At 43.2% G+C, this 27,739-nt stretch overlaps 1 protein-coding gene across 5 annotated transcripts in view; it reads left to right on the top strand.

The window, feature by feature from the left end:
• Positions 1-27,739, top strand: part of SPNS2 (SPNS lysolipid transporter 2, sphingosine-1-phosphate) — a 126,095-nt gene that overhangs the window by 68,870 nt on the left and 29,486 nt on the right. For all 5 annotated transcript variants that reach the window (XR_008972318.1, XM_057410726.1, XM_057410727.1 and 2 more), the window contains exons 4-9: positions 9,757-9,908; positions 12,032-12,098; positions 14,679-14,821; positions 15,991-16,143; positions 17,731-17,920; positions 23,212-23,277. Coding sequence is in view for 4 of the 5 variants with exons in the window: in XM_057410726.1 (XP_057266709.1) it covers positions 9,757-9,908; positions 12,032-12,098; positions 14,679-14,821; positions 15,991-16,143; positions 17,731-17,920; positions 23,212-23,277 (771 nt within the window). In the remaining variant the exon portion in view is untranslated. The remainder of the gene's footprint in view (positions 1-9,756; positions 9,909-12,031; positions 12,099-14,678; positions 14,822-15,990; positions 16,144-17,730; positions 17,921-23,211; positions 23,278-27,739) is intronic.

Here is a 27,739-nt window from a genome sequence, read left to right as displayed (position 1 = left end):
ATCGGTGGAACCAACAGCATAGGGAAAATTTCTGGGACTGTAACTTTGTGGCAATTTCATATTTAAAGCGTGAGGCATTCCATTAAAATATGTCCTTCACGGACTCTCAGGACTTGTTCTGGCCTCAAAGCTGCATATAGCTAGGGCAAAACATTCGCACCCGGACGTCTCAGTTGGCTAATGCCTTTTTCAAAGGGTGCTGAGAGTCATAGTTTCTGCAGTTAAGAGACGGGAACATGGAGTTGTGCTCTCCAAGAACCAGAAATGTATGTTGGATTTAATTAAATTTCAGTGTAAGAATCAATCCAAACCAAACAGTCTGTGAACCAAACCATTGGGTTCCTATGGTCAGACCTCACGCATCTCTATAAGCCATCACTGAAGGTGAAGATGTTCTTAGTGTTATGTACCAATGCCTGTAACTAGCTGTTCTGGAAAACCTGGTGTCTATTTATAGCTGGGATGCTTGGATTCAGTCTTCACTTATGACTCATCTGTGGCTGGTACACAGCACCCTGTTCCTGTCTGCGAGCATCCTTTAGTTTTATGTACACCAGGCCACATTCCAGCTGTAACCAAGTCAAAACTTGTGTGTGTGTCAAGAGCTTTGCATTGTTTTCACAGTTGCAAAAACATTTTGTAGTTGTCCCAGTCCCTATTTTTGTGATGATGTTATGGTAGCCTTTGCACGTCTCAGGAAGAGAATGGTGCTAGCACCTGATGCCAGAGATATTTGTTACAAGTGCTGATAAGTGTGTCCCACCTGACAGATCTGAAACAAAAAGTACACAGTTTGCTTCCAACCCAGAACTATTAAGGTTCTCAGGGGAACATTTTAGGAAGATACATTCTGGCCGAGCTGCCTGTAGTGGTATTGTAACACGGATAAATGACCACTATTGCAGCCATGCGAGATGCTACCGGCTCCTCTGTCTTACCCCAGAGCCACAAGGATGAAAAGAAGTGCTTTAACTCAATGTTCTAGCAGGCACTGGTAACATGGGGCTGTGTATGATCCCTGTGATGTATTTGAAAGCATCAGCGTTTTTCTTTAAGGTCTGTCTTGTAAGTCTCCGTGCACGTGACACTTCGCCACATTGTGTTCTGGTGAATATGAAAACTCATCCGGCACGTTCCTTCCAATGACATTCCAGACCCCTGTCATTAGTGTGATATTAGTGCCCAAGAGGGCAAATTGAGGAGAACATAAATCCCACCATTTGAGTGTCATGTAATATTTCTACCACAGGCAGGTCCCTCAGATGAAAACCCTTCAATGAGTAAGCTGAAAATGCTGCTTTGTCTTAACTGAGGCTGTTATCACGACCTGGTGGTGCTGCTTCATCACCCAGTGTCTTGTCACTACATTACCTAATTGGATGGAGAATGGCATTTGGGCTTGCTCTTTTCCCCCTTTGATTTGTGCTACCCAAAACCAACTGAAAAGCAATAGAAGAGTCTCTCAGGACTGCCACAGGCTTGCAGGGAGAGCACTGATGGGAACTTGAATTTCAGATGCTGCAATTTGAATGTCGAAAGGGTATTTCACATTCAAATTTGCAAGTAGCTAAGAAAATCTTGGCCCTGGTTTTCGTACTTGCAAAGCAAACAGCAGCTCCCTGCTCATCCTGGCAAGTGCCTTGGGAGACTTGGCCACTTCCAAGGTGGTTCTGGTTTTGATTTCCTCTCCAGAGTGCTTCACTTAAGAGCCTATCTGTAGGTATCCAGTTGCTAAACACTTTAGTTTCTGGTTGAAGGGTGTGATGAGTGAAGCAGGAGTATCTTGGAGACTTTATTATTTTTATGTACTAAATAATAATACAAATCTCATAAAACAGGGATGTTTTAATCAGCCAGAATCTTAAGTACATTTCCAAATCAGACTTTCCACATTCAATTAAGTGTGCATGAACAGCTCACCTGGGAGATCTAAAGCCATTACAAATACTAGAATCCAATCAAAGGGAAGGTGAGTGGACTTTGCTTCATCTCCCTTGCTCATGCCTAGTTTTAAATATGTATTTTGTTCTCTTTCTACTTGCTGCAGTCTCTCTTCCCCTTGCAGGGCTCTGAATACCAGCTTAATTTTCCCAAAAGGGAGTTGTTCAAAGATGAGGTGCTCAGACCTGAGAATTGGTGGGATACTTAATGCATCCAAATGAGCTGAAGTTTTGAAGTGCTTGACATAGTGTAAATGGATGCTGTAGAATAATCAGACCTGCTTTAGAAGCTATACTGTAAATTCATCCTAATTCCAGAAGGTTTATATATTGACCCTTAAGCAAATGATTAATCAGGTGTACTAAGGTTTCAGTAACTAAGTAGCTTGCTATTAAATCCTGGTATGCTGTTGTGGTCTCGTCTGTAACATGTTTATAACCTCTAACCAGCACATAATAAGCATATGTGAATAAAACAAATGTCAATGTGTGAATACAATGTGTGAATACTTGAAGGAAGGCCCAGGGCATTTTCAGTGTTAGTGACCTGCCTGACAGAGTTCAGGGGAAGACCTTTGGGTAAGAGAAGCATCCTTAGTTGGACACAAATAGTTAAACTTGTATAACAGCCCGTGCCCAAGCAGGCTTAAGGGGAAAAGACTGGAGAAAAACCTGTTCAGGGTGAATGCCACAGAGACGTAGTAGGTGAGATGGTGTCTGCCCTCTGGGTTTAACTGAGGCTTTGAATAGCTTACGTTTGCTGCAGTGGCATTCTCATTCTAGAACTGTGCTTCTATCCCTAGAAAGTCTGTATGCTGCTTGGATGTGTAACATTGCCTGAGAGGAGGCAATAAAGTTGGAGCCAGACTCTTCTCAATGGTACCTAGTGAGAAGATGAGGCAATGGGCACAAACTACAGTGAAGGAAATTCCATTGAAACATAAGAGGAAACATCTTTACTATGAGGATGGTCAAACAGTGGAACAGGTTGTCCAGCAAGGCTGTGAGTTTTCCATCCTTGGAGATACTCAAAACTCATCTGGAAATGGTCCTGAGCAACTCATTGTTGTTGATCCCACTTTTAACAGGGGACATGGACTAAACTATCTCTAGAAGTCCCTTCCAGACTCAACTATTCTCTGATTCTGTGACTTGCATGCAAAGGAGAAGAAAGAGTTTGAAAGTGGAGATGAAAGATGGACTTAGCCTCAAGAGTTCAGTTTGCAGGGAGGGACCTGTAGAATTTAAATAGAATCCAGCGGTGATAGAAGTTACAGGAAATGTTGTCTGCAGTAGGGACTTAAAAGGCAGCTGTGGTTGTCAAGAGGTGGGAATTGAAAAGTGGCTATGGGTAAGTGATGACACACACAAAGAGGGGAGAAAAGAGGAGTCTAAACACAATCACTCCTCTGCAGTGGGCACCAGTAACTGCAGTGAATCTCCCCCAGCTTCCCCTGTAGCATGACTCACGTCTGATAAGGGAAGAACATCTTGTTGGAGGTGAGAAGTTTATAGTTGTATTTATCAGGCAGGTAACTGTAGCATGAACTTGTAAGTGCACTTATATCTACAGAAAACAGATAAAATACTCATAGCTCACAGCACTGCAGCAGAGCTGACAGCTCATCAACCTGTCACCAACCAGACTCCACGCAAGCATGAGCCCTGGCTGGTCATTATGTGTGCCACCCAGAGATTAAACAGAATCAACTCCTTTTGGCTGGAGGAAATCCTGAAAACAATACTCGCTCACTCTATTAATGGGGAGAAAAGCACTGACTGCCAAACATCAAAGCAAACAGTTCTGCCCCCATGTTGTATTTTGATCTCTTTGCTGGCAATCCCCGTGGGGGATTAGGTAAGATTACTTGTAGATGAAGGTAGATACTCATCTTCCTTTGTTCCTGCGCAAAGATCTCCCAGACAGTAACACACCAAATGACCAAAATTTGGCATGAATATTCAATTACTTAAAAACCTGGGCTGGACTTGACAGGAAGACATGTTCTTCAGGACTGGCACAGAACCATTCACCAGTACCCCTCTAGCCCTTTACAATATTTATTCTCCTTTTATTAGTGGAAAGTTAGAACCATTCATGTTTTGAAAGGTAGGTTGTGGTCCAGATCTGGATTTGACACAGCATTCCTATCAAGCGTGTGGACCTAGGACTTATAACCGCCAATGGACGGCCAGGTACCTTGCTTATGTATTCAAAATCTGTAAAGCTTTAGGGATGCACAGAGGTGGATGATGTATTTAGGCTTATCTATTCTGCTGTAGCCTTTGCTATCCATACAGACACATCATTTAAAGTCATCTTGTCTTTCATGATATGTCAGCGTCCCTGTTTAGCCTGGAAACTTCCACCTTCTTCATTACTGGGAGAGCTAAGAGAACTGGAGTGTTGGGTGATTAAACGAATATGTCACATGCATTTGTAATATCATTCCATTGCTCAGCTCCTCTAGTGACTCTGCTAATGAGATGGAGTTTGAGCTGTGAGGAGCCAATGCTCTTAGTCACAATAACCGATACTCAGAAGCATGTTCCCAGTTCGGTTTGCATCATGGTTAATGGTGCACCCTTTGGTACCTGCAGTAAAGGGTGTGGTGTGTCCTCTTTAACCACTTAGACCCTGCAAAGTACTGCTATGGTTGGGAAAACTTCATGGAGTGTGGTGTTTGCCTGGCCAGAAGATACAGGCTCTGCTCAGGAAAGGGAAATGCTTGCATGTGAGTGTAGCTGTCAAAAGGGACCACTGTTGTGCAGCCCTTAACTCTCCTTTGAGCCCTGTGGGTTTGACTTCGCTGAGCTGACTCCCATGGTATATCAGCTTTATCTGTCTTCCGCTACCTAACTGATCACTAGTGACTGCTGTGGAGCTCTGAGCAGTGTCAGTGCAAGACTCTGCAACTGTAGAAATACAAGAGTATAACTGCAGTACAGTTTAACTAAGTTTGCTCTAGAAACACAGGGAAATTAAATCAGTTCCAGTGCTTTCTCCTTTATTGTCATGCCGCACATATGTACTTTGGGCTTTGTGTGGCAATCTTAGCTGTCCAGTGGCAAGAATGGCTTTCTATGCATCATCTTCACAAGGACGCGAGCCCTGATTCTACATCTTTGTTTATATCCTTGTTGCATAGTGTTTATAAAATAAAAGAAGGCAAACTTCAGCAGTGCAGAAATGGAATTCCATGGTCCTGAGTCCTCTTTTACAGAAGCTAAGTGCAGAATCTGTAGGAGGTTAAGTATCCTCATATAGGAATGGGTGCAGGTGCAGTTCCTGTAGCAGTGGGAAAGATCCTTCTTTTAGACCAGCAACACCAGTTCAAAACATGGCTTGCACACCCAGCACACACACTAGTGATTTGCACTAGGTTGACTCTGTGTGATCTCATCACTCCATGTGTTCCTCATGTGGAAGAAGAATGGATTCAGCTTCTTTTATGAGACCCTTACAAGCTACTCCACATTCAAATGCAAATACTTAATAACCAAAGCTTAAGGATCATATGAGTCTTTAGACAGTAAATCTGGTGGTTCAGAGTTGAACACATATTTGCCAGATTATAGGTTTATCACTAGCAGCTAATCTTCTAAGGAACTGTGGCTTAATTCCTTTTGTTAACTAATTAAAAAAAGAAAAAGAAGTTAAAGCTGTAATTAGACCCATTAAACCATGAATTACTCAATGGGCTATACAGCTAGGATAAATGTGTAATTAGGAGGTTTGTCCAAACATGATTAAAGCTAGTCATGTGTCCTAGGCCATCAAACATCTATGTGTGCATGAGACTGAGAGTAAAGTCAGTATGAAAATGTGAATACAAACCATGTTATACTTTGTAGGGACAATACATGCACTATTTTTTGGCATAGCAGAAATATTTAAATCAGGAATGGCTTTTTTTCAGATGAAAATTCTGTCAGGATTGTGTCCCAGCTTCTAGTGGGTAGTGGCATTGGCAACAGCAGTGAGACCAGGTCCATCTGACCCTATGGTCTATCACTGTTGTCACCTATGCTTTGCTGATACTTAAAGGATTTTAGAAGTTAATAGGTAGCCTATTTCTATTAGCAAGCAACACATTATCTGAGGTGTAAGGGTTTGTATCCCTTCCCAAACTCCTAGCTATTGTGGGGGATTGAATTTCTTTCTCGTTTGGGTTGTTATGCTTCAAATCACAAAGTAGTAAATTCTTCAGCTTTAGAGCTAGAGCATATTTTTCCTTCCATATGGTTAGGAGAGGGGAAGAAGAGGGCAGGTCCATTGCACTTTGCTACCTCACGTACATAGGAGTGCTATCTCTGTACACTAGTTTCTGGTGATGGCATTTCTTGAAGGAAAATTCCCAGGAATTGTTTATTTGTTGAAAAGAACCTTAGTTGCAAGCGCTGGCCCAGAGAAAAGGACACAGAATATTGGGGTTGCTGGGCTTAACCTGTGGAAAAGGAATAAGCTCAGGTGCTGAAAGCTGACTTGGATATTTGCAATGATTCTGCCAGAGTGAGATCTATTTGCACAGATGAACAAATTACAGAAGAGTTCAAAGTACAGTAGAAAGGAGTAAGCTGCTTTAATATATACCAATTTCAGTTTGGGGAACAGTGAAATTCAGTTACATCTTAGCTGCCTGTACTGCCTTTAAACACAGATAACGTAGAGAAGAATTTGGCTGGTGTCAGCCCTTTTTGTCTCACTGAACTGCTGAGAACTTCTGGTGGGGCAGAGAGGAAATAGCATTTGGGGGAAAGCCTACTGCAGAGGAAATGGTAGAAGTGTCCTGCTACAGTCATAGGGGAGAACGATGCTTCCTCTGTGTGGGTAATTTCTGACTTTCATAGAATCCCAAACTCGTTTGAATTGGAAAGGACCTTAAAGATCATCCGGTTCCAACCCCCTGCCTCGGGCAGGGACACCTTCCACTAGAGCAGCTTGCTCCAAGCCCCTGTGTCCAACCTGGCCTTGAACACTGCCAGGGATGGGGCAGCCACAGCTTCTCTGGGCACCCTGTGCCAGCGCCTCAGCACCCTCACAGGGCAGAGCTTCTGCCTAAGAGCTCATCTCAATCTCCCCTCTGGCAGCTTGAAGCCATGCCCCCTTGTCCTGTCACAAGATGCCTTTTTAGAAAGTCCCTATCCAGATTTCTTGTAGGCTCTGTTGTCTATATTGCATGCAAAATGGTTTGGGGACCAGTTTCTAAGTGGTTTAAGGCATATCTGTCCTCCAAATGAGTAGTAGCAAGAGAATTTTGGAGTTGTTTTGGTGTTTGTGACTTTTTTTATTCCCATTTGGAAGATGAAAAGATTGGGCCTCTCTTGGAAAGGAGCACTTTGTGCCTCGAGGAGTTACCCATCTGTCCCTATGATGACAAGAAGTTTTGACTGACTGATTTGAGATGAAAGATTTTGGCTCCTACCTTACTGTAACAAAGGACTGCATGATTTTATTGTGTAGGTTCCAAGAGGATGCAGGCTAGCCAGAGATCCAGAAGAGATCTTTCAGCAGGAGAAGAAGCATTAGCTCTGTGATTGTAGATAGAGAACTCAAAACCTAAGCACAATATAGAAGCAACTATAAGTAATTCCTTAATATTCTTTTGGATTTGAGTATGTTTTGCCTAGTTGTTACTCTTAAATACTGCATTGTCCATAGTCTTTAACATATTATTTCACAAGGGCAATACCATTCATGTTTTTATGTAGATTATGCTTTTGTAAGACTGCTTTTATTGCCAACAGAACCCAGAATCTTATGACTTAAATATGGATACTGCTGCTTTCGAGAGCATAGTTTAAATATTAGATATTTGGAGTGTACGAGGATGGAACAAACCAGGGAGGAGGATTCAGGGAGGAACTGGGGAAGAATGCACATGTTAGTTGTTGCAGATGGTTTCATTGTACTGGGACTCTGATTCAGTGGTATTGATGAAACCAAGTCACTCTTTATCACTATAGGAAAACTTCAGTTTTCCCGCTTTACGCAAGGATTGTAAGAGGAACCTTATAACAGCATTATTTGGAGGAAATTTCTGACCAGTGCATTCACTGGGGCTGTTGATGCTGGCTGGTGAGCACAACCTCGTGTCATTTTTATGTAGGTATTTCAAATTTGAGGAAGATCCAGTGCACTTGCAAACTTGTCATTCTACAGGTGTAACTAGCACTGTCTGCATACTCATTCCAGCTCTGGCAGATGACTGTTTTGCCTGTCACCCTCTCTGTGGTGGTGACAAGATCCAGATCTGAACCTCTTAAGGAACCAAAATCAGCCTCCAGTTCCCCTGTTTTCCAATTCTGCATGACTTCAGTCGCTCAGCACGTTAGAAATACTGTTCCTCGTTCCAAATGCATTGGTTACCTGTGCAGCAAACATTGTCAGCATGTTTCTGCAGTGGAGTGGTTTAGCATTGGGCAATTGGCATAAATTAAATGGTTTGAGTCACGGTATTGGCCTTTCTGCATACACCCACAGGTCTCTGTTACGTATGTGCAGCTTACGGGAGATAGACGAATGATAGCAGCACTGCAAACGCCCTGCCAGCAAACCAGGAACTTGTACACCCTCAGAAAATAGGTATCGGGGCAGAATTTACATCCAAATAAGAGGAAGTGAAGAGTGTGCAAAAGTATTTGTTTAGTGTGGCTACAGGAATCCTCAAGAAATTCCTTTCAACCAAGGGATTACAGTGAGGAAAACAAAGCAAACGCGTCAGGGGGGAGATTTTTGTCTGCTGATGGATGTGTTTATGACCGAGGCACGTGGCTTGATGGCTGCATGGCTTTTTCCATGTTTGTGGATGGGAGCTCTGTACTCTGGCTTAGTTTTGCTGTAGGGCAGAGAGTCAGGCACTTCCCTTTAACTCAACTTCTTCCCATATGAAGAAGGTCGTAGCTTAAGCTGAGAGAGTCCGAGAACTTGATTGTGCTCACGTATCAGATATTTAGGCATCAAAGTATTGTGCCTTATACCTTCACACAGCAGCAGCCAGCAAACTGCAAGTGTAGTGAAAAAGGCTGGCTTGAAAAGCAGGTCCTTGCAGTTTACAAAGTGTTGGCTGAAAGAGGGAAATGGGAGAAGATGAAGAAAATTCTGTTAGATGAACAACTCCTTTTTGTTCGTTTTAGGCTGTCCTGTGCTGAATGCAAAGTCCATCTCTGTATTCTGTTGGACTGCCTTTTATTTAAAGAGGCTTTGGGGAGCTTAATGCCTCTTGTAGCCTATGCCTTTGCCTTATTCTGCTATGAGAGGGCCCAGGGACATGTTCAAGGAAAGTGGAGTAGCTTCTAATGAAGGAAAAAATGTAGAGTTTGGGGGATTTCAGGTTCACCTCTCACAGCTTTGGAGAGCCTTTAGGGTTTCACCAGTATTAACCTGCCCTTTGGTGTGCTGGGGAGGCTGGGACTGTGCTTTTCCTGGAGCCCAGAGCAGGATCTGTTGCACTCACCTGACTCTCTAAACCTCCCTCTGTCAGTGAAGCATTGCTTGGGCTTAAGAAGCGAGCTCCATCCTGAGAACAAACTGAGGGACTTCTGCCTGCATTAAAATGTCTCCTTGAGAGTCACTGATTAAACATGTAGTATTATTACTTTTCTTTCATGCCTATAAATCCTCACATAAAATATAATCCCTTTCCTCCCAGCACGAGACAACTGTCTGAGGTTTTAAAAGAGAAATGCATGCAAGGGGATCACTTTGCAGTCACAAGGGTTTAGATTTCCTTGTTTGCACAGAGTTTGCTGTTGTCCATCCTGAATCAGAACAGCCAAGGGGACACCCACTAATGTGTTTTATTTCTTTTCTCAGTATTTCTGGCTTCTTGTGCTGTCCCGAGGCTTGGTTGGCATTGGTGAAGCAAGTTACTCCACTATTGCACCCACCATCATAGGAGACCTGTTCACCAAAAACACACGGACCCTTATGCTGTCTGTTTTCTACTTTGCAATTCCTCTTGGCAGGTAAGTAAGTTGGCACAGATCTTGAGTTGCTGAGGATGATAGTTCTGTCTTTGGTTGGAATGGTTTAGACAGGAAAATGTTGTGAGCGGTGACTAACTAGTTTCAGGAACTGAATTCTTTTCCTAGCCCTGTTACTGTTTCACGTGTGACTTTGGGGAATTAGTGGGAAGGATATTTTTTTCTTATAGCAGTGAGCTGAAAATGGAATCAAAATATTTTAGCTGACTTTTTTTTAGCATTATTAAATTATCATTTTGAATAATGTTATACTGGTTCAGTGAATCATTGCTTCAGTTCATGTGAGGTCTAGACCCTCTTCAGGCAATTTCTTTCAGGTTATCGTCAAATCCAGATCCCTTAAGATACTGAGCTGAGTTTTCAAAAGGGAGCAAACGGGTACCTGCTTCTATGTGCCAGTCTAAATATCAGAGGTTTCAAGAGGAGTGTGCTATACAGCACTCACAATTTGACATTTTGACTTGAAAAATTAATTTAAATCAAGCTCAGATTCTTTCCAACCTTGAATTTGGCCAATCTGATTAAGTTTGGAAAATGCAGCTAAGCTAGTCTTAGGTGTCTTGGTAGTTGCAGTAGCTGTGGTCAGTCCAGTTTAGTGCTATTGCCACTGAAACAGCAATTAGGAGAAATAGTGAATCCTACTGTAGGCAATAAGGCTGAAGAAGCCATAATGATAATTCTTAAGACACTCAGTCTTAAAGCAAAGCAGTGGAAGAAAACCAAGCCCATAGATGTTTGACGAAAGCAAGAGACACTCAGATTTGGAGTAGTTGTTTCCTCAGGCACTTTCTTTCAGTTGAGTTCCCTTATCAGCCCAGTGCAATATCTGATTGCTGGGACAGGAGGGCATCTGTTGTTGTTATTATTCTTCATGTTATTATTTAAATAATAGCTGAGCCTCTATCATGAAGTTGTAGGCAGGGTGGGTTCCCATAGTTTCCATACTGATTCCAGAGCTGAACAACAACCTGTGCAGAAATGGCATCATGGGTTCATTTACAGCAGGGAAAACAAGGGCAGCAGTTTCATCCCCCACAACTCAGCAGAAACCTTCTGGTTTAGGGTGGTGAATTTTACAAGCTAGAGCACACATCCCTGAGATAAAAGTCACAAACAGCCCTTGGCTCTCGAGGACAAAGAGATAGCCAAGTCCTTAACTGGTGAATGGAATGTCTTCCGAAGAGGGCCAAGGATGACAGTTGTTTAGAATTCAGTGAACTATAGCTAGCAAGAAATGACAAATATTCGTCCTGTTGAGCCTGGTTCTGGAACTGAATTAACTCAATATCCAGCAGAGGTGTGGATCCATGGTTTCATTGTAGGGCTGCTCTGTGTAACAAGACCAGCTTTGGGGTAGTTATAGATGGAAAGCTTCACAACTGAGCAAACTGTTCAACAAGGGCATGTGATGGCTGAGTTTTGAACAAAGGACATTTATATTTGTTCAGTTCACTATGAGAAATGCATAGCTATGTTCACCTGGATCTACTCTCTTGTGAACCACCTTTTGTTACCACAGTGTGATTCTTAGCATGTGGGTGAAGGTCCTGGTGCTCCTTTATCTTGGATTTCCAAACTTCGGGTCTGATGTTCTCCCGTCAGACTGTCTTCCATTTTCTTATTGGTTTTTCTTACAAGCTTATGGAAAGTGGTCTTTTCATGAATAATTAGTACCAAGTGCTATTAAATGGCAAGAAAAAAATTAAATGATGGAATATGGTGTGTCCTTGAAGGGCACTTCTAAACTGAGAGCTGGAGCATAAAATTGCCAACTATTCATATTAGTGCACAGAAAGGCCTGATGTAAGAATTAAATTAGGAAATAAGTTCTTTTTGAGGCTTTGTTTCTATTCACTGCCGATTGAAAGGTCAGCGAAAACTTGAGATCAGGACCAAATTTCCATCAGTTTGAGCATTTTTAGATCAACAGTGCCGGGAAAAGTTATGCAGCCACCATCTGCTTCATCCCTCCTGTGTTTTTTCTGCAGAAGAAGAGAGCCAGGGACACACAACTGAGTGTGCCTCTTTATCTTGGTTTAAGAACAGTTGTGATCGTGGTGCCTTGTTGAAGCTCTGACTGACTCTCATCTTTGTATTTCTTGCAGTGGCTTGGGATACATCACTGGGTCAAGTGTGAAGCAGGTTGCTGGCGACTGGCACTGGGCATTGCGGGTAAGCCACTCTTAAAACATCTTAATAACAGTTGCATGGGTAGATCAGTGATAGGAAGAATTCTGTCACACAATTCCTGTCATTAAATATAGAGGGTAAAGGATTGGAAATTACATCTATGAATATTAACTGCATAGCAGATGCATTCTCTAAGCAAATGGGAAAGGTATGTGGGTTTGGCCCATTGTAGTTGTGTTTTGCCCTGCCTGGGAGCAAGAATTTTCTGATCACTTTCTTATCAGTCAACCATGATTTCTTGATGGGGTTGGGAAGAAGAAGCATTGGCCTTAAATCAACTCCACAGTCTTTTAGTCCCTTGCTGTCAAGAAACTCTGAGAATGGCTTCCTGCTTTGAGGAAAAAACACTTTGTTCCAGTTTCCGCTTGTTTTTCTGCCCTGAGACAGTCAGTTTCCTTCTATTTTAACCTCTTGGGACCTTGATAAATGTGTTGAAAAGATAATACACTCCAATCGCATACACACAAACAGATCCTGCAGACAAAGATGTCTTGAAAGAGCTGAAAGGAAGTGGCCCAGCAGAACTGTTTTCTGACCTCTGGCATTGCCGGTGGCATGAGCCCCGTGAGGTGCATTCCCTGGCTCTGGCACTTGGGAAGACAACGCATCTCATGAAGTTCAAGCCAGCACCATTTATAATGGCAGGTGATGAAATACATGGGTTCTCATCTCAAGCGAATGTGCCTTTCTGTGACACAAGGCTATTCCCTCACTGTCCACCAAGCATAAGCAGAGCCAGGAAAATCACCATGAACAGTTCATCTGCCCCTAAGAGAGCAGAGATCCGCAGATTCCAGATGTGAATCTGAAATGATAAGTTTAATATCCTCCAGCTTCACACAAAGAGAATGGCCACCTCATTCTGTAGCAGAAATACTTCAAGGGTAAAATTAACTTGTAGCAGAGGCAAGCACAAGGAGTAAGAAAACCCCAAAGCCCTTCCTCCTGTCAGTGGGCTGCAGTGGGGTTGATACATTGGAGCAAGTGTTCTTGTGTTTCTAGCTGTAAAACCCAAACGATTAATTTGTGCAAAGAAATCCTTACAAGCATCTTTTTCTTCAGATGAAGTCTCCATAGTTATCCTGAGAAATCCAGGCTATCTGCAAGGCCCCTTATGGAGTTACGATTTCCACTATAAATGACACATTGATGCATGACTCCCTGACTGTGCAAACTCATAGGAATCTGACAGCCTGCACACTTCTGTGATGGTTGCTTTGGACGGCATTGCTTAGGTCTTGTAGTCAAGCAGCACGCGTTGGAACTTCCAGACATCAGTGTAAAGCAGCCTCTGTCCCTGTGGCAGTTACTCTGCTCTTGCAAGCTGTGATAGTGATGCCTCCCTCTGGGATCTCCGGTGGTCTCCAAATCCAGAAGTCACGAATAATCTGTACCTTAGTGGGCTGAAGAAGACCAAAGGGCACATTGGGAAGTGTCAGCTTTGTCTCTGGATCTAGCAGTAATGTTAACGTTTCATTGGAGCACTACTGAGTAGACACAGATACTGTCCTATTGGCGGATTAAGCCTTTAGATAAAAATCAAAGAGACTTTATAATCCATGGCCCAGCATTTACATGTGTCTTTACTAGTGCTGTATCTTGTGTTCAAGCATAATAAGGATACAGTATCAGGCTTCATTTATTCCTGGGTGAGGGATTTTCCTCACTTTCTTTTTGTCTTCCCTTCCCTAGAAGAATTCTGGGTTTGTCATCTTTGGCCATGAAGTGCTGCTCCGTGTGTAAAGACCATTCTCAGGTTATTATTAGAAGCATGTTTATTTTGGAATAGGAATTTATTTGTAAAATAGCATGTATAGAAGAGATGATAGTGTAGTGAAAATCCATGTTCCTGTTTTCCTAACAGAGCTATTTTCCATTCTGGCAGTGATGGCATTTCAGAGTCAAAACAAGAATCATGTCTGTAGCTTGCAAAACACAATGGGGTCTTGTATTTTTGTCTGGTATTTGGGAGGAAGGATTGGAAACTGGGAAATCTAACCCTTGAATGTGTAGTTTTCCTATCTCCTAGCCTGCATTTCCAATATTTCTTGGTCTGCTGTACACTGAGGTGATCCGAGAAAGCTGCCTGAAAATGGGAAGCCATTATAGGTTAGCTGGAAGAGGGATGCATGTCAAGCAAGGATTTTCAAAGCCAGCATGCTGTCTGCCTCTAGAAATCCTTCGCCTGGTTTCATTGCCTTTAAAAGGCTCCTGCACTCTCCCAGGATCTAGTTGGTCTCTTAGCCCAGCTGGGAGTAGGTTTCCAAAGAGGCAAACATCACTGAAGAACTGTATTTAGCTGAATCTTGGTGCTTCATTGACACAGGGAAATGGATGGTCTTAATCAGTGTTCTCAAAGCTGCATGCTTCCAGAGTGAGATAAGAGAGTCCAGGGAATGACAGGGAGGAAGGAAAGGAGCAGATGCCTCAGGTGCTTACAGATTCAGGCTAGCTGTAGAGAATCCAGTCACTGAAACACAACTAATGTAATCTACTTCTTACTGACTTTGTCAAAGCAAACCCTGCTGACTCCTGTGCTAATTCCCTCATCCTTTCTTGCAGGTATCTCCACTCCTGGGAATGATAACAGGGACACTCATCTTGATATTTGTACCTGCTGCTAAAAGAGGAAATGTTGAACAACTTGGAGGACAGCTGAAGGCTCGGACCTCATGGCTGAGAGACATGAAAGCTCTGATTAGAAAGTAAGAGCACTCCAATAAAAAACATGCTTTGCCTCTAGTGCTTAATTGGAGCATCCCATGGCCTGTACTACTTAGCACTGTGAGACTGGAAAGAGGCAATACGGAGGGGGTTCCAGGGAGCTTAGTCTGTGGATCTAGGAAAGAAAATGAGTTACATTTTCACGAGGTATCAACTGCAGTGACAGTGATGGAGTCCAACTTTTGCTCTAGCCTTTCCAAGATTGAGATCTAAGAGAGAGTCTGCTTTGTTTGGCTCATACTTCAGACAAATCAAAGCTTTGTAGTGTAGAAATTGCTGTGTTCCTCAATTGTTGCCCCACTGCTGTTCAGATGCTTAGATCTCTTTTATTTCCTTGAAAGAGAGACTTTGCTGAGGGGGAAAAGAGGGTTAAATGCCAGAGCCGTTTAAGAGGAGAAAATAACACAAAAGCTTGCACTACATGGCAAGTTTAAAAGTGTATGCTTATACAACCACATGTGACTGAATGCACGAGCACTGAATGTGCTTGAGTGCTTTTATATGTGCATAAAATACTGCATGCTCACAAGTATTTAAGTAGCTTACTTGAATCCAGATAGCTTGTCACTGAGTGTGCTAATATTTGCCCATGTGAATTCAGTGTTACGTAGGAATTCTGATGGGAAACCTGTGGTGTCCTTCATTTTTAGAATGCTTTCCTGGTATTGTCATCCAATATCAAAGGACTATGAAAAGTGGTGATGGTTAATTTAACACTTTCTTTATATTATTTATTTTGGTGGTTTATTCAAGTAGTAATCATATGGTGGTGTGAATAGTGAGGGAGATGTGAAACTGGTCACCCAGGTAAACAGCTGCTATTACAGTGAAAACCCCGCAATTAACACATCATGTCTTAGTGGCCAAGTACTGATTGTCTTTTGAAATGGTCCCATGAAACAACGGTCTCTATGAAGCACCTCTGAAGTACATTATTATCAGTGGAGCATCACACATGAAGTATTCCATGCCTCTTATTCTCCATGAGTTCGTACCATGAATCATCTCTGCCCCTTGGGGCAAAGGGAGGTGGTCACTATGGGGGAACACTGTGTTTTGTCACTGAAGCATTGGCTCTTGTTGTGGGGCTCCTGCTTTTTCACTTCTCCCACTAAACCTTCTCTTGGGTTTGCCTCTTGTGCCTCCACAGCCGCAGCTACGTGTTTTCCTCATTGGCCACCTCAGCTGTGTCCTTTGCCACAGGGGCACTTGGCATGTGGATCCCTCTCTACCTTCACAGAGCACAGGTGGTGCAGAAGACAGCAGAGACCTGCAGCTCACAGCCCTGTGGCACCAAAGATAGGTGAGATTCATCCTCCACTGCTTTAAAGAGGGGAAAAGGGGGTGGGGGCTTGTTTACCACAGGAAACAGGCAAGTCCCATGGAGTCAGGTTACTAGAATGTCTGTAATTTCCTCTGGGTCTTTGAAACAATGATAGGAAATGCTGGGATTGTAAACGAGGTTTTATTTCTCTTCTTCATTGCATGAAGTCAAACCAGAAGCAATGACCTCAGCTCTGTCTTAGTTCCCAGGCTGCGGTGCAGTAGTTGAAAAGAGACTTTTGTCTTTGCCTTAGGGGATGTTTGGAGAGCTGAGGATTTGGTTTCTGAAGACCCACACTTATCTGGGATAGCAGCAGAATAAACTGGCAGGTTGGGTAGCCACAGTGGTGGCTACAATTCAGAGGTTGGACTGGTTCCTCTAAAGGCTGCAGGGACTAACCCTGAAGACTTTTGTTTCTGTGTGAGGAAGGACTTGACTCTGTTTCACTGCTCTGTATTCTACCGCATGTGCTGAGTTTGCTGAAGAATGGAGCAGAGATCCAGGACACTTTGCTTTGGAGTGCTTGATGTTATACGGTGGTTTGGCTTTTCAGTCCCAGTTATATAAAATCACTTGCAGCACAAAGCTATGAAAAGTAATTCATTGTTTAGTGCTTTACTGTAATGGCACAAACCATAAAATGCTAAAAAAGCACTTCTCCAGGTGAATGCAGATTGAAATATTGTCAGCTTTCTTTTCTAGCTTGTGAAAGAAAAATCACATTAGGCAAACCTTGCTCTAGCTGACACAGTCCCATCTCAAGTAAAGCAGTGGTTTGAAATACCATTAACTTGCAGTGCCCAGCGGGCAGCCTCAGTCTGTTCTGCAAACCTCCAGTGAGCAGAAAATACAGCTCCAGTCTGGCCGCCCATCTGCTGTTTACAAGGAGAACTTTTCCACTCCTTGATGACACCTATGTTTTGAGCTGCCCTGGAGCCACTGTAATGTACTTGCCAAAGACTTTGTAATCCAAGTCCTGCACATACAATACAGAGAATCCTTGACAGCTCCTGGCTTTTTACATTTAAATTAACAGTTTTCAAATGTGTAATCTAACAACAAAAGACGACTTTTTGAAGTGGTCTGAAATGGAGCTAGAAAGTCTGAGTATGTTGAAAGTCACTGGTATTTAGAGTCCTGTTAGGTTTCCTTTCCCTTAAGCTTCCTAATGCCTGTTCTGTCCATGATTTCCCCTCACATGATCAATGTGCAATTTACTACTTAGCTTTGTGCACACAAGTAGCTGTACAATGCACTTTATAGAAAGCTCAGCTCCACACAGAGAAGCAGTATGAGCCCTTTGCACCTCTTTGCATGTTGATCAATGCCTGTGTATGAGGCTGAGTTTCATATGCTGTGTTTTCTTAATTGTAGGGAAAGGGTGCTAAAATCACAAGCGCTCAGCAGGGGAGCTCATTTGTTTCAGTTTAAATTCACAAAGCCAATGTACAGGTTTCCATTCGTCACTTCACCCTAATAATTTGTTCAAAGATCATGCCCATTTTGGTGAAATAAACCTCAAAAAATAACCCCCAACTGTCTCTCTTGTTTTTCTGTTTTCAATAGCTTGATCTTTGGAGCAATCACATGCTTCACTGGTTTCCTGGGTGTAATCACAGGGGCAGGGGCAACCAAATGGTGCCGGTTAAAAACCCAGCGAGCTGATCCTCTTGTCTGTGCTGTTGGCATGCTAGGATCAGCCATCTTCATCTGTCTGATCTTCGTGGCTGCCAAGAGCAGCATTGTGGGAGCCTATGTAAGTATAATCCTTTCCATATGCCAGTCTCACTCTTATTCTCTCTACAGAACTCCTTAGAAGACTCTGTGCTTTGTTCCCTGCAGGTCTTGCTTTTCCCCTTCTGAATGTCCTTCATTGTGCCCCTTGGAATTTTGGCACTATCTAGATGTGCCTGGAAGAAAAATGGTATCTCAACTGCTTATCCTTGCTTACTAACTGTCATCAGAATCAGAGCTGCGGTTTTAGTGCATGCATGGAAACCTACAGTTCCCCACCTTTGGGTTGTCCTATCTATCCCTCTATCCATCCCTCTATTGCTCTTGACTAATGTTTTGGTACAAGAAAATTGTCTGCTTCACTTACAATGAGGGTACTGTAGCTGCTGTGGTACCAAGTTATAATTACAGTATAATTTATCTGTGGCCATGCTTTTGGCTACCATTAATTTCCGTAACTAGCTTGCTGCAGACCAATATTAATTACAATGTAATTCCGATTTGTCGTTATCTGTATTACTATAGCACCTGAAAGTCCTAGTCCATGGCCCAGGAACTCACAGTACTTGGAGCTGCACAAATGCAGATTGAGTGTTTTTAATCGAAGTATGTAAAAAGACATCAGATAGATCCAGACAAATGGACTGAAGGGAAAAGCAAAACCTCAAGTGTAATAATCCAGCCTCAGGCTAGAAGCTTGCTTTCAGTAGAGAGTAGAAACCCAGTACATTGAGCAGGTTCCAGGTTCCCCTTAAATGTACTAGAGAGAAGCCTGGGACCGGGGGGGAGTATTTGAAGGAAAGCATGAGGTGGTTGGAGTAGTAGGATAATTTCTGAAAGCCCACTTTAGTTTCTACAGAGGGTGGATGCTCCACCCAGCAAGGAGAATTCATTCACAGGTAACCAACCCATCTACTGCGGATCCTTGTTTCTCTGGATTTCTAGCACTAGCCTAGCCGTGGGTATTTTCTGAGTATTTCAATAGCTATCATGGGGCAACACAAGAAGAAAGAGTGAGAGTTTAAAAACATTAACTCAGAACCAGTGATGCCTACTCTGGCTATTTAGAAAGTGTCAGAAGGAGATTCTGTCCTCTGCTTTGTGGCATGGTGCAGAACTAACCTTTGATTCAGCAGAAAAATGATCACCTCAGACAGTCTGCAAGAGAGTCTTACTGGTTGGTGAAGCATTAACCCCCCTTTCATTGCCAGCCATCTCTGGGGGCAGAGACCTGTCACATCCCTTTACCTCTGTCAGCTAAACCTGTGATTTTCTCCTTTCCCAGACCTGATGACAGACATGTTCATTTGTGCTGTTTAGTCCCTTTCTAAGCTGGAAATACTGTTCTCAAAAATTTTGCAACACAAAGTGGGTTTTTGTCTCATTTTCATCTTTCTTTTTTTTTTTTATTTTAATAGCCATGTGACTATTCTGCATTGTTCAAACATATAAATATAGATGATATTATTAACCAATCTTAGAAACAATTTACTTTGTAATCCATGAGCAGTAAATCTAATAAAGAGTCAGTGATTTGCCGAGGAAGATATAGCTGCATATAGAGGAGGTATGAGGAACATAAGCCTGTTTGCTGATGCTGTTAGGCTGAAACATTATTTGTTGCAGGTAACACAGCCTCTCTGTAGCTCTAAATGTGCTCTCTCTGCTGCTGGAAGTCTGCTGCACAGAAAGGAGATTAAGTCTCATTAGTGTGCCAACTGGGAAATCAGAGCTCTGAACTCTATTTATAGATCCTACACGTGACAGTGGACAAGATATTTAACTTTGGTTTGCCTCTGCAAAACTGAGGATCCTTGAATTACAAAGGGTCAGGGTAGCTTAGATCTTTAATGTTTCTAAATAACCTGGAGTTAGATTATCTGTGACGCAAGCCCTTGTTTTTCCATGCCATTCAATGCTATTCCAAACTTACAGGCTTCCAGAATGTTTAATTCCCTTGTATTTCACTAGGAGACTTGCAAGGTTGCATGGTGTCTCATTATTCTCTATTGTAAGTCTCTTTGGTCCAAAATGAAGGAGACTGTTCTTTGATTCTGGAGCATCTAGATATGGTGAACAGTATATAACGGGCTGGGTTACTTTGCTTATCTCAAATTCCATGATCATAGCTTGTTCTGGAGAGAATACAATAAAACTGACGGGGTTTCTCATCTCAGTCTCCTTGACAGCTGTGTGCTGGCTTTCATCCTGAAACAGCATCCTTGAGTTCTGTATGACTGTGAAAGGCAAGAGCGATGTTCAGGTCTGTTCCACAGGGTGGGATTTGCAGACCTTCTGTTTAGTGACTGTCCTTAGACTTCTGTCATTGATCACACCACGCTAAAATGGAAGGGTTACTGGTTTTGGACCCCTCATTGGCTTAAAGCCTTAAAATTATCACTTCCAAGCATTTAGATGGGTCCCCATGAGATTGTGTGTTCTCACACTGAGCTGTGGTGGCCACCAGGTCACCATCTCCCTCCCTGCTTAGCAGCTGGGGGGGTTTAATATCAACTGCCTGTTCTCTTCCTCCCCTGAACACAGGTATTTTTTCTCCCCAGCTCAGTCCTGTCTTGCAGGTGGTTTTGGTCCCTGAGGGCAGCTGCTATTCCAGTTCTGCAGCAGCCACTCCTACCTGGAACAGGTAGACACACTTCTTTTTTCCATCCCGTCTTTTCATACTCCTCCTGTACATTACTGGCAGTGGTAGAAATAGCTGGAAAGGTGGAATAAAAGAGCACTGTATATCACTGAGCTGCCCAGACACTTGTATTTCTCTTTTACTATCTTGCTTGTCTGTACAGTGCAGTCAGTTCTTATTCTGTCTTCCGTGCAGCATGTGGATTTGTGCGTTGTAGTTCAGCTCCTTACAACAGCAATTTGCATATCTTTGGGTCCCAGTCTTTCTGAAATATGTACTCTTTGAAATGCTGGTTTTCAACCCTGTCTCTTGAAACCCATTAGCTGTATGGCATCACTGCATCACACTACTCAGATATTTCAACAGCAGATTTTACACTAGCTTAAATCTCCAAATGACTGGAGAGAGATGCCTTGCTTTGCCTTCCTTTTGACACTGTTCCAAGTTCCTGTTGTACCTCAATTTCAGCAGCTATTTCAATTCCTCAAAGACACTTTATGATCTTGCAGAAACAGCAAATCCCAGGGTAAAACCTTGCCATAGAGCTTTTACAGCATCTTAGTCTCAACTTGGGGACTCGAGTCATTGATACTGTCCAACAGTGAGGTGGAGTTAGGCTTGCCTCAAATTCAAGAGCATGTGTGGGTGTCTTACCCACCATTTCAGAGGGAAATACAACTAATGAAGATATAGACAGATATGTACTTTGCAAATAGCCATGGAGGTTTATAACCTGCTTAGATCTTGCTGTAAAGGCTGCTGGTGTGACCCCTCTGAAACCTGCTTTATCATTTGGAGGAATTAGAATTTGCTAACTGATCATATAGACAGGAAGACTTGAGGGGGTGATAACTTCTGTCAGCTCATCACAAATGAGCAGATGGACATGTAATGGAGGTGGTGAGACATTGTACAACACAGCTGGATTCGGAAGAGGAGGTATCTGGAGAGCTGAAATCTCAGTGTAAAATGAGGCTTCTAAAAGTGTGGGAGGAGTCAAAGCTGTGACCATTTCAGGAGCTACTGATCTGTTCTGGAGGCTGCCCTATTTGCAGTAAGGATCCCTAGCATCTCTCTTCAGCAGAAACGCCACATATCCTCAAATGGCCTTTGCAGCAGATGAACTCATTTGTATCAATTCCCATTAGCAGCTGAAGGACAGACTTTTAAAAAGGTATCTTTTGTCCTACTTTTGCTCCTCTTTCACCAGTATCCACACATTAATCATGTGTTTATGGGAGCGTGTCAGGTGAAGCACACGTTCCACAGTTCTGAACTGGTGTGCTCTGAAGCTGGTAGCATCCCAGTGATTTATTTTCAGGACTTGTGCTGAATTCCTGCAGAATGGAGCAAGTTCTGCTCGCTGTGTGCAACAATTCATGTTTCTTACGTGTATGTAATTCGCATGACCTTAAGGCAAACAGTTGCCTGTTTGCGACACTGTAGGAACAGGCAGGGCGTGTTGCTGCATTCAGAAGTGTGATTGCAGCTTTCCCAAGCTCAATTTAATCTATCCAGCGACAGAACCCCAGCAACAGGAGCTGCAAAGCTGCAGTAGGATGGATTCCAGAGCAGGTCCTGAGAGCCCACCTGGGGCTCTGATATGCCCTTGCTACATGACACGTGGTTTGAACTTCTGTCAGCACCTTGATGCATTGGAGCTGTGTTTCTTAGCTTGGCAGTTGTCGTTTCCACTGGGAGCCAAACTCAGGGTAGAGCAGTGGGAAAATGGGAAGAGGAGATTTCCTAGCTGACCGGCTGGGTTGTAATGACTGGCTCATACACCATCATGGAGGAAGCAGATCCAGTCACAAAAAGAGGGGATAGGGAAGGAGAATGTATGGGAAACAAAGATAGTTTTAGAAACAAATGGAGGAAGCTTTCTGTAGGTCAATGCATAAGGCTGACTAAATAGAGCAAACTATTCCTGGCAGTGACATGATGGTCTGAGGGGTTTATGCAATCTCAGCCACTTTGTGGGAAAGACAGTTTTGGTGGTCACACAGTGCCATAGCTGCCGTTCTTGCACTTCCTCCTCCATGTCCACAGACTCAAGAGTTGCATTTCACTGTAAGACACTGATATTGCAAAACCCATATAAATATGGGTCCTGTCTCGGTTGTACATATTGTTAATGTAATGCTTGAGTCATTATAGTGCCTATACCTATGTCCCCCTCAAAAAGGACAGCAACGTGCTACCAGGAGGGAAGGGAACTTGCATTTAGTGGGTGGTGAACCTCATATGTTTTGCTAAGGAGCCAAACACGTAACTTGATTTCTTCTGATGAAAATGACTGTGTTTTGGGGAGTTGTGGCCTTCTCACCTATTCTAACTGGTTTTTTGGAACAGAATGGTGGAAGTATGGAAGCCTGGGGCTGTCTCCTCTTGCTGGCTTTTCGTGTTCTTCTGTAAGCAAATGTGTCAGGTTTTTATGTAGCTGCTCTATAGATCATAACAGTTTGCACTAACGAAGTTGCAGGCCAACCCTGTAGAGAAAGTCTGTGGTTTTCTAATATTCAGGATAAACCACAACAGTAACAAGAAATACATTGTGTAGGTTTGAGACAAATAAGCAACAAAGGAAAGCTTGTGACAGGTTATTTTTCCTTTGAATGTCAAGTGAATAAATCTTCTCCTTTTTGTGTGTTTTGTTTTTTTTTTTACAACAGATTTGCATTTTTATCGGAGAAACTCTTCTGTTTTCAAACTGGGCTATCACAGCAGACATACTAATGGTGAGTGTACACTGGAACAGCAGCTTTCTCTTCTGGGGGCAGTTTGTCAGCTTGCAAGAACAACCTGAAGTTCCCCATTTCTTCCAAATGCCTTCTTCAGCCTACCCTATTTTTATTTATTTTTTACTTGCTGAGAAGGAAAGTGACAGTGAAAGAGATAAAGAAAAAAACTTTCTTCTTATCCTTAGCTCTGCACACCAGGGAGAGATGCCCAGAAAGGTCGGCATTACTGAATTAGAATAGCTTCCCCAGGTTCTAAGCATTTCTGCAAATCCCCACATGCAAAGAATGGGCCAGCACTTCCTAATGGTCAGCACATTGGTGGATTTTGTTATCAATAACTCAGCTTTGTTCTGCAATAGGAAATCCTTCCCTCCCTCCCTCCCTCCTCTGGCAACAAAGGCAAGCATCTACCTCTCTCTTTGGCTTAACTCCAGCTAACCTACCATTCAACACATACACAATAGAAAACCACCTCTGGGAGAGGAGAGAGGAAAAGAAAGTATAAAGAATTTTTGGACTGTGTCCACCTTGTCCAAGAGGAAGCTGTCAGGGACTTTTCACCCCATGTCCTTCATTTTCCATTATTTCTCCACCATAGAGCTTTTTAAGTCTTTCAAATCAGCAAGCTGACCTCAGCAGCTAGATTTTCATATGAAATGGTCTGGAGCCTATCAAACAGCCTCTGTTGAAATCCCATGGTGAAGGAGGTGTTGCTTATTGTATGAAAAAGAAAGAAACTAAGGGACAGAACCATTACAGGGCTTGCCCAAGGTCTTTTGACAGCTTGTTTACAGAACTAAAAATATAACCAGCCTGGCATCAACAGAAAACTCCCTTGACTTGTATTAGTTTCTTATGCAAACATCAGTGAGAAACCAATCTGCCTCGGTATTCCTAGATGCAAAGATAATGGTGTTGATTTATTGATTCACCAGAGAGCTTCAAGCTTCTGCTGAAGTTCTGTTGATGATTCAAGTTCAAGGCTGTGTTTATGTTTTAAGGTAGCTCTGTAGTTGCCATAACTGAATTGCCTGATGAACTTTCAATCTCTGAACACTTTGGGAAGTGGGGTTGCTAATTCTGCTTCTCTCAGATGTGAATAAAGCACAGAGAAACAAAGGTCATCAGTGTACCTGAGGTGCATTAGGTAGCTTTTAATTACTAGGGTTTGCTCTTCATAACAGCTCAGCTGTAGTGTGATAGAGCTCTGCATGGCTGAATGGGTGGTTACTCTATGCTTAGGTGGGGTTTGCAGCTTGTGCTGAGTTCAAGGCTGCTCATGAGGTGGTTCTCAACATGTAGATGTGCAAACTACAGCTGTGTTGAGGAAGAACTTATGGTACAATATTCATAGTTGCTTGTTCCTGTCTACTGCCAGAGCTTCTTGTCACATCCTGCCTTTGACTGTGATGTTCCCAGGAGCTTTGCCAACTTTCCCTGGTCAGAATTAGCTGATGGGCTTAAATAGCAGGTCTTTTATATCCTCACTAGCATTGGCTGAAGCAGGTAAGGGCTTGGCCATGGAGCACATCTGAAATCCTCCAGCAGTGGCTCTCAAAGTCACCTCTGCTGCCAACACAGCACAGCTGGAGGGAGGGTACCAACTGGATGTGTTCAAGGTCCTCCAGAAGATCTGTGCCAGAGAAAGAGCTGAAACTTGACCTACCTGGTCTCAAGCTAAGCCCGAAAGACACTTCTCAACCAACTACTGTTATATCAAGTGTCCTAGGGATGCCATCGTTGTCCCATTTTAATTACTGAGATTTTCTGTGTTGGTTTCAATGTGACTTCAGTACCCTGTAGCTTTTTATAGGGTTTGCCATCTGTCTCACCAGCATCCTATAGAGCGTTGCATTTTGTAGGGATGCAGCTATTTATGTTGCTTTAGTGCAAAAGAATTGGGAGATTGGAAATAGCTGGAAATAATCCCTTAGTTCCAATTTCCAAAACATGGGAAAGAAACTAAAACCCTGTTAAAAATTGGAGTTTGGCGACTGATGCTAACACTTAAGCTTGTCTGTTAAGAAAATGAACTGAGTGTCCTATATAATGCCCAGCTTAATGCATTATCAGCATGAGCAGACCTCTAAAAGTGCTATACAAATACATGCAAACATCCACTTAGGTCAGTGCAAGCCTGTAAACAGCTGGCCTGAAGTGCATTCCTGTTACACAAGGGGTTTGAGAGGAGGTTCAGTCAGGCAATAGGTGAGAGCCAGGACTATAACCATGTTTGACAGGCAGCTTTGTAACAAGTCCTAGCCAGAGAAAGGTGTGGATATGCCTTAGCAAGATGCACTTTTAATGTTTGGCAAATTAATTTCTACTGATTACTATTTATTTGGTGTAATCAGAAGGGTGTCTGTTTTTGCCTGAGGCCAGTAAGGAGTTTAAAAGCATTATTAGCCTAAGCTTAACACCACTTTGATCCTATACATAAATATTACCCTGTTTTCAGGGATAAAAAGCTCTCAGTGCTGGCTGAACACTGCTCCTACTTATTGCATTATGCCAGAAGTGAGGCTTTTCGTAAACTGCATCCCAAATGATTTATCAGAGCTCTCCCAAGATTTGCAGATCTCATGACCGCTTAGGAACCCTATTGGGCAAGTTGGTAAGCATCTTGAGAGGGTTTGCAGCTTGAATTTCCTTGGCAAAGCAAGGATGATTGCTTATTATCTTCACGATTAATTATTGGCTCTTCCTACCTTTGCGCTTCCGTTGCATCTATTGCTCTTGCCAGTGGAATGGTCAGTGTGCAGCTCCTCAAGCTATCTGCAGGAGAAGGTGCTGAGTGTTTGATAAGCTGTCAGCACTGCAGAATGTTCTGCACTGCCTCAGATCTTAAGAGGTTGATATTTGTTCCAAATGCAGATTTGTACAAAGCAGGCCTTATCCTCCTGAGTACAACTCTGCATGTCTCCTCCCAGGCACATGCTCAGATGGTGCTTGGGGAAGGGGAGGATGTTTCTTCTGGAGCGTGCTAATTATGAAACGGATTTTATCTGCCAGCTTTGCAAATTGCCCTTAAAATTACCAGACCCCCAAAGTAGCATTAAAACTGCCTTGTAAGAGCCATAATGAATGAGCTTCAGTGCAACAGGAAACATTCTGAGGCATGCTGAGGGCTTGGGACTTTGTGGAATCCGGTCTTAGTGGTTTTTTTTATCCCAAAACTAAAGCTGATGGGCAGAGCCTTGGTGGCATTTCAGTGTAAGAGTCAGATCACAATAATCTTGGGTCTTTGCCATCCTCCAGTTTATGCAAGTCCTGACAGTCATGGAAAAAGGACCATGCATCTTTTTTAAATGGTCAGGAGCTGCCCTGGAGCAGCTGCTTTAATGCTGTACAGTCGAAGTCTTCTTTTAGGCTCATTTTCCCCTGCTTACCTTCCCTATAAATAAACAACAATTATTCATGTTGTGTCAAATACTGCCCTATTTTTACAGCTGAAGATAAATGGCATTTCCACAAGTTCTCGTTGTTGCTTGTATCTGTGTGCCTCCACGCACCAGTAATCCAAGTGCTGTGGTGTGGATTTTTAAGGCACGGGGAGGAGTGGTGCCTTTGAGTGAGGGTTCACAGACCTCTTCAAACACCCAGGAAGGATATACCAAGGAGTGTCTCTCAGTTCTTCTGTGGGCCAAGGGTTTGCAGGTGGATGTGTGCTGCTCCGCGCTGGCTGTGGTTTGGAGACCAGGTCAGCTTCCTTTGACTTCCTTTAAGTTTCTTTGTAGACTGCATCTGCCTAGCTTGAGTGAAGGGTCTCTCTCAGGCTGGTTTCTCTGGAGCACAGCCTTTGCCTTTTCTGAACAGTGGCTACAGCAGGGACACCTGGACTATCTCCAGGCTTTGACAGTGGCTCAACTGGCGTTAGCACGCGTTTTCTTTGCCTTTGGTGCTGCAAGAGGCCAGTTTGCAGTGCCCTGAAGGTTACTGTCTGACCCAGAAAGGGTAGAAAAGTGTTTTAGAGAGTAGAGTTTAGACATAAACATCATAAAATGGTTTGTGTTGGAAGGGACCTTACCTCCAGCTCCAACCCCTGCCACGGGCAGGGACACCTTCCACTAGAGCAGCTTGCTCCAAGCCCCTGTGTCCAACCTGGCCTTGAACACTGCCAGGGAGGGGGCAGCCACAGCTTCTCTGGGCACCCTGTGCCAGCGCCTCAGCACCCTCACAGGGAAGAGCTTCTGCCTAAGAGCTCATCTCAGTCTCCCCTCTGGCAGCTTGAAGCCATTCCCCTTGGCCTGTCCCTATAGACCCTTGTAAAAACCAGAACTTACCTCTTCGGCATGTGGCCTCTGATGGAAGAGTGATCTCTCCTTGGCTTTCCTGGTTGACTTATTTCAGACCAACTCACTCTGATGGTTTCATTACAGGAAGGGAATGTCATCAGTAAACCATGGCATTTCCGAACCTCTATTTAAAGAACAGAGGTTTGCCAAAGCTGCTTGGTCAG

Source organism: Pezoporus wallicus, unplaced genomic scaffold, assembly GCF_028554395.1.
Source record: "Pezoporus wallicus isolate ANWC-B61680 ecotype Strahan unplaced genomic scaffold, APGP_CSIRO_Pwel_v1 contig_8705, whole genome shotgun sequence".
In the NCBI taxonomy this organism is placed as follows: domain Eukaryota; kingdom Metazoa; phylum Chordata; class Aves; order Psittaciformes; family Psittacidae; genus Pezoporus; species Pezoporus wallicus.
Note: the sequence above shows the minus strand (reverse complement) of the source record. Positions and strands in the feature narration are given on the sequence as shown.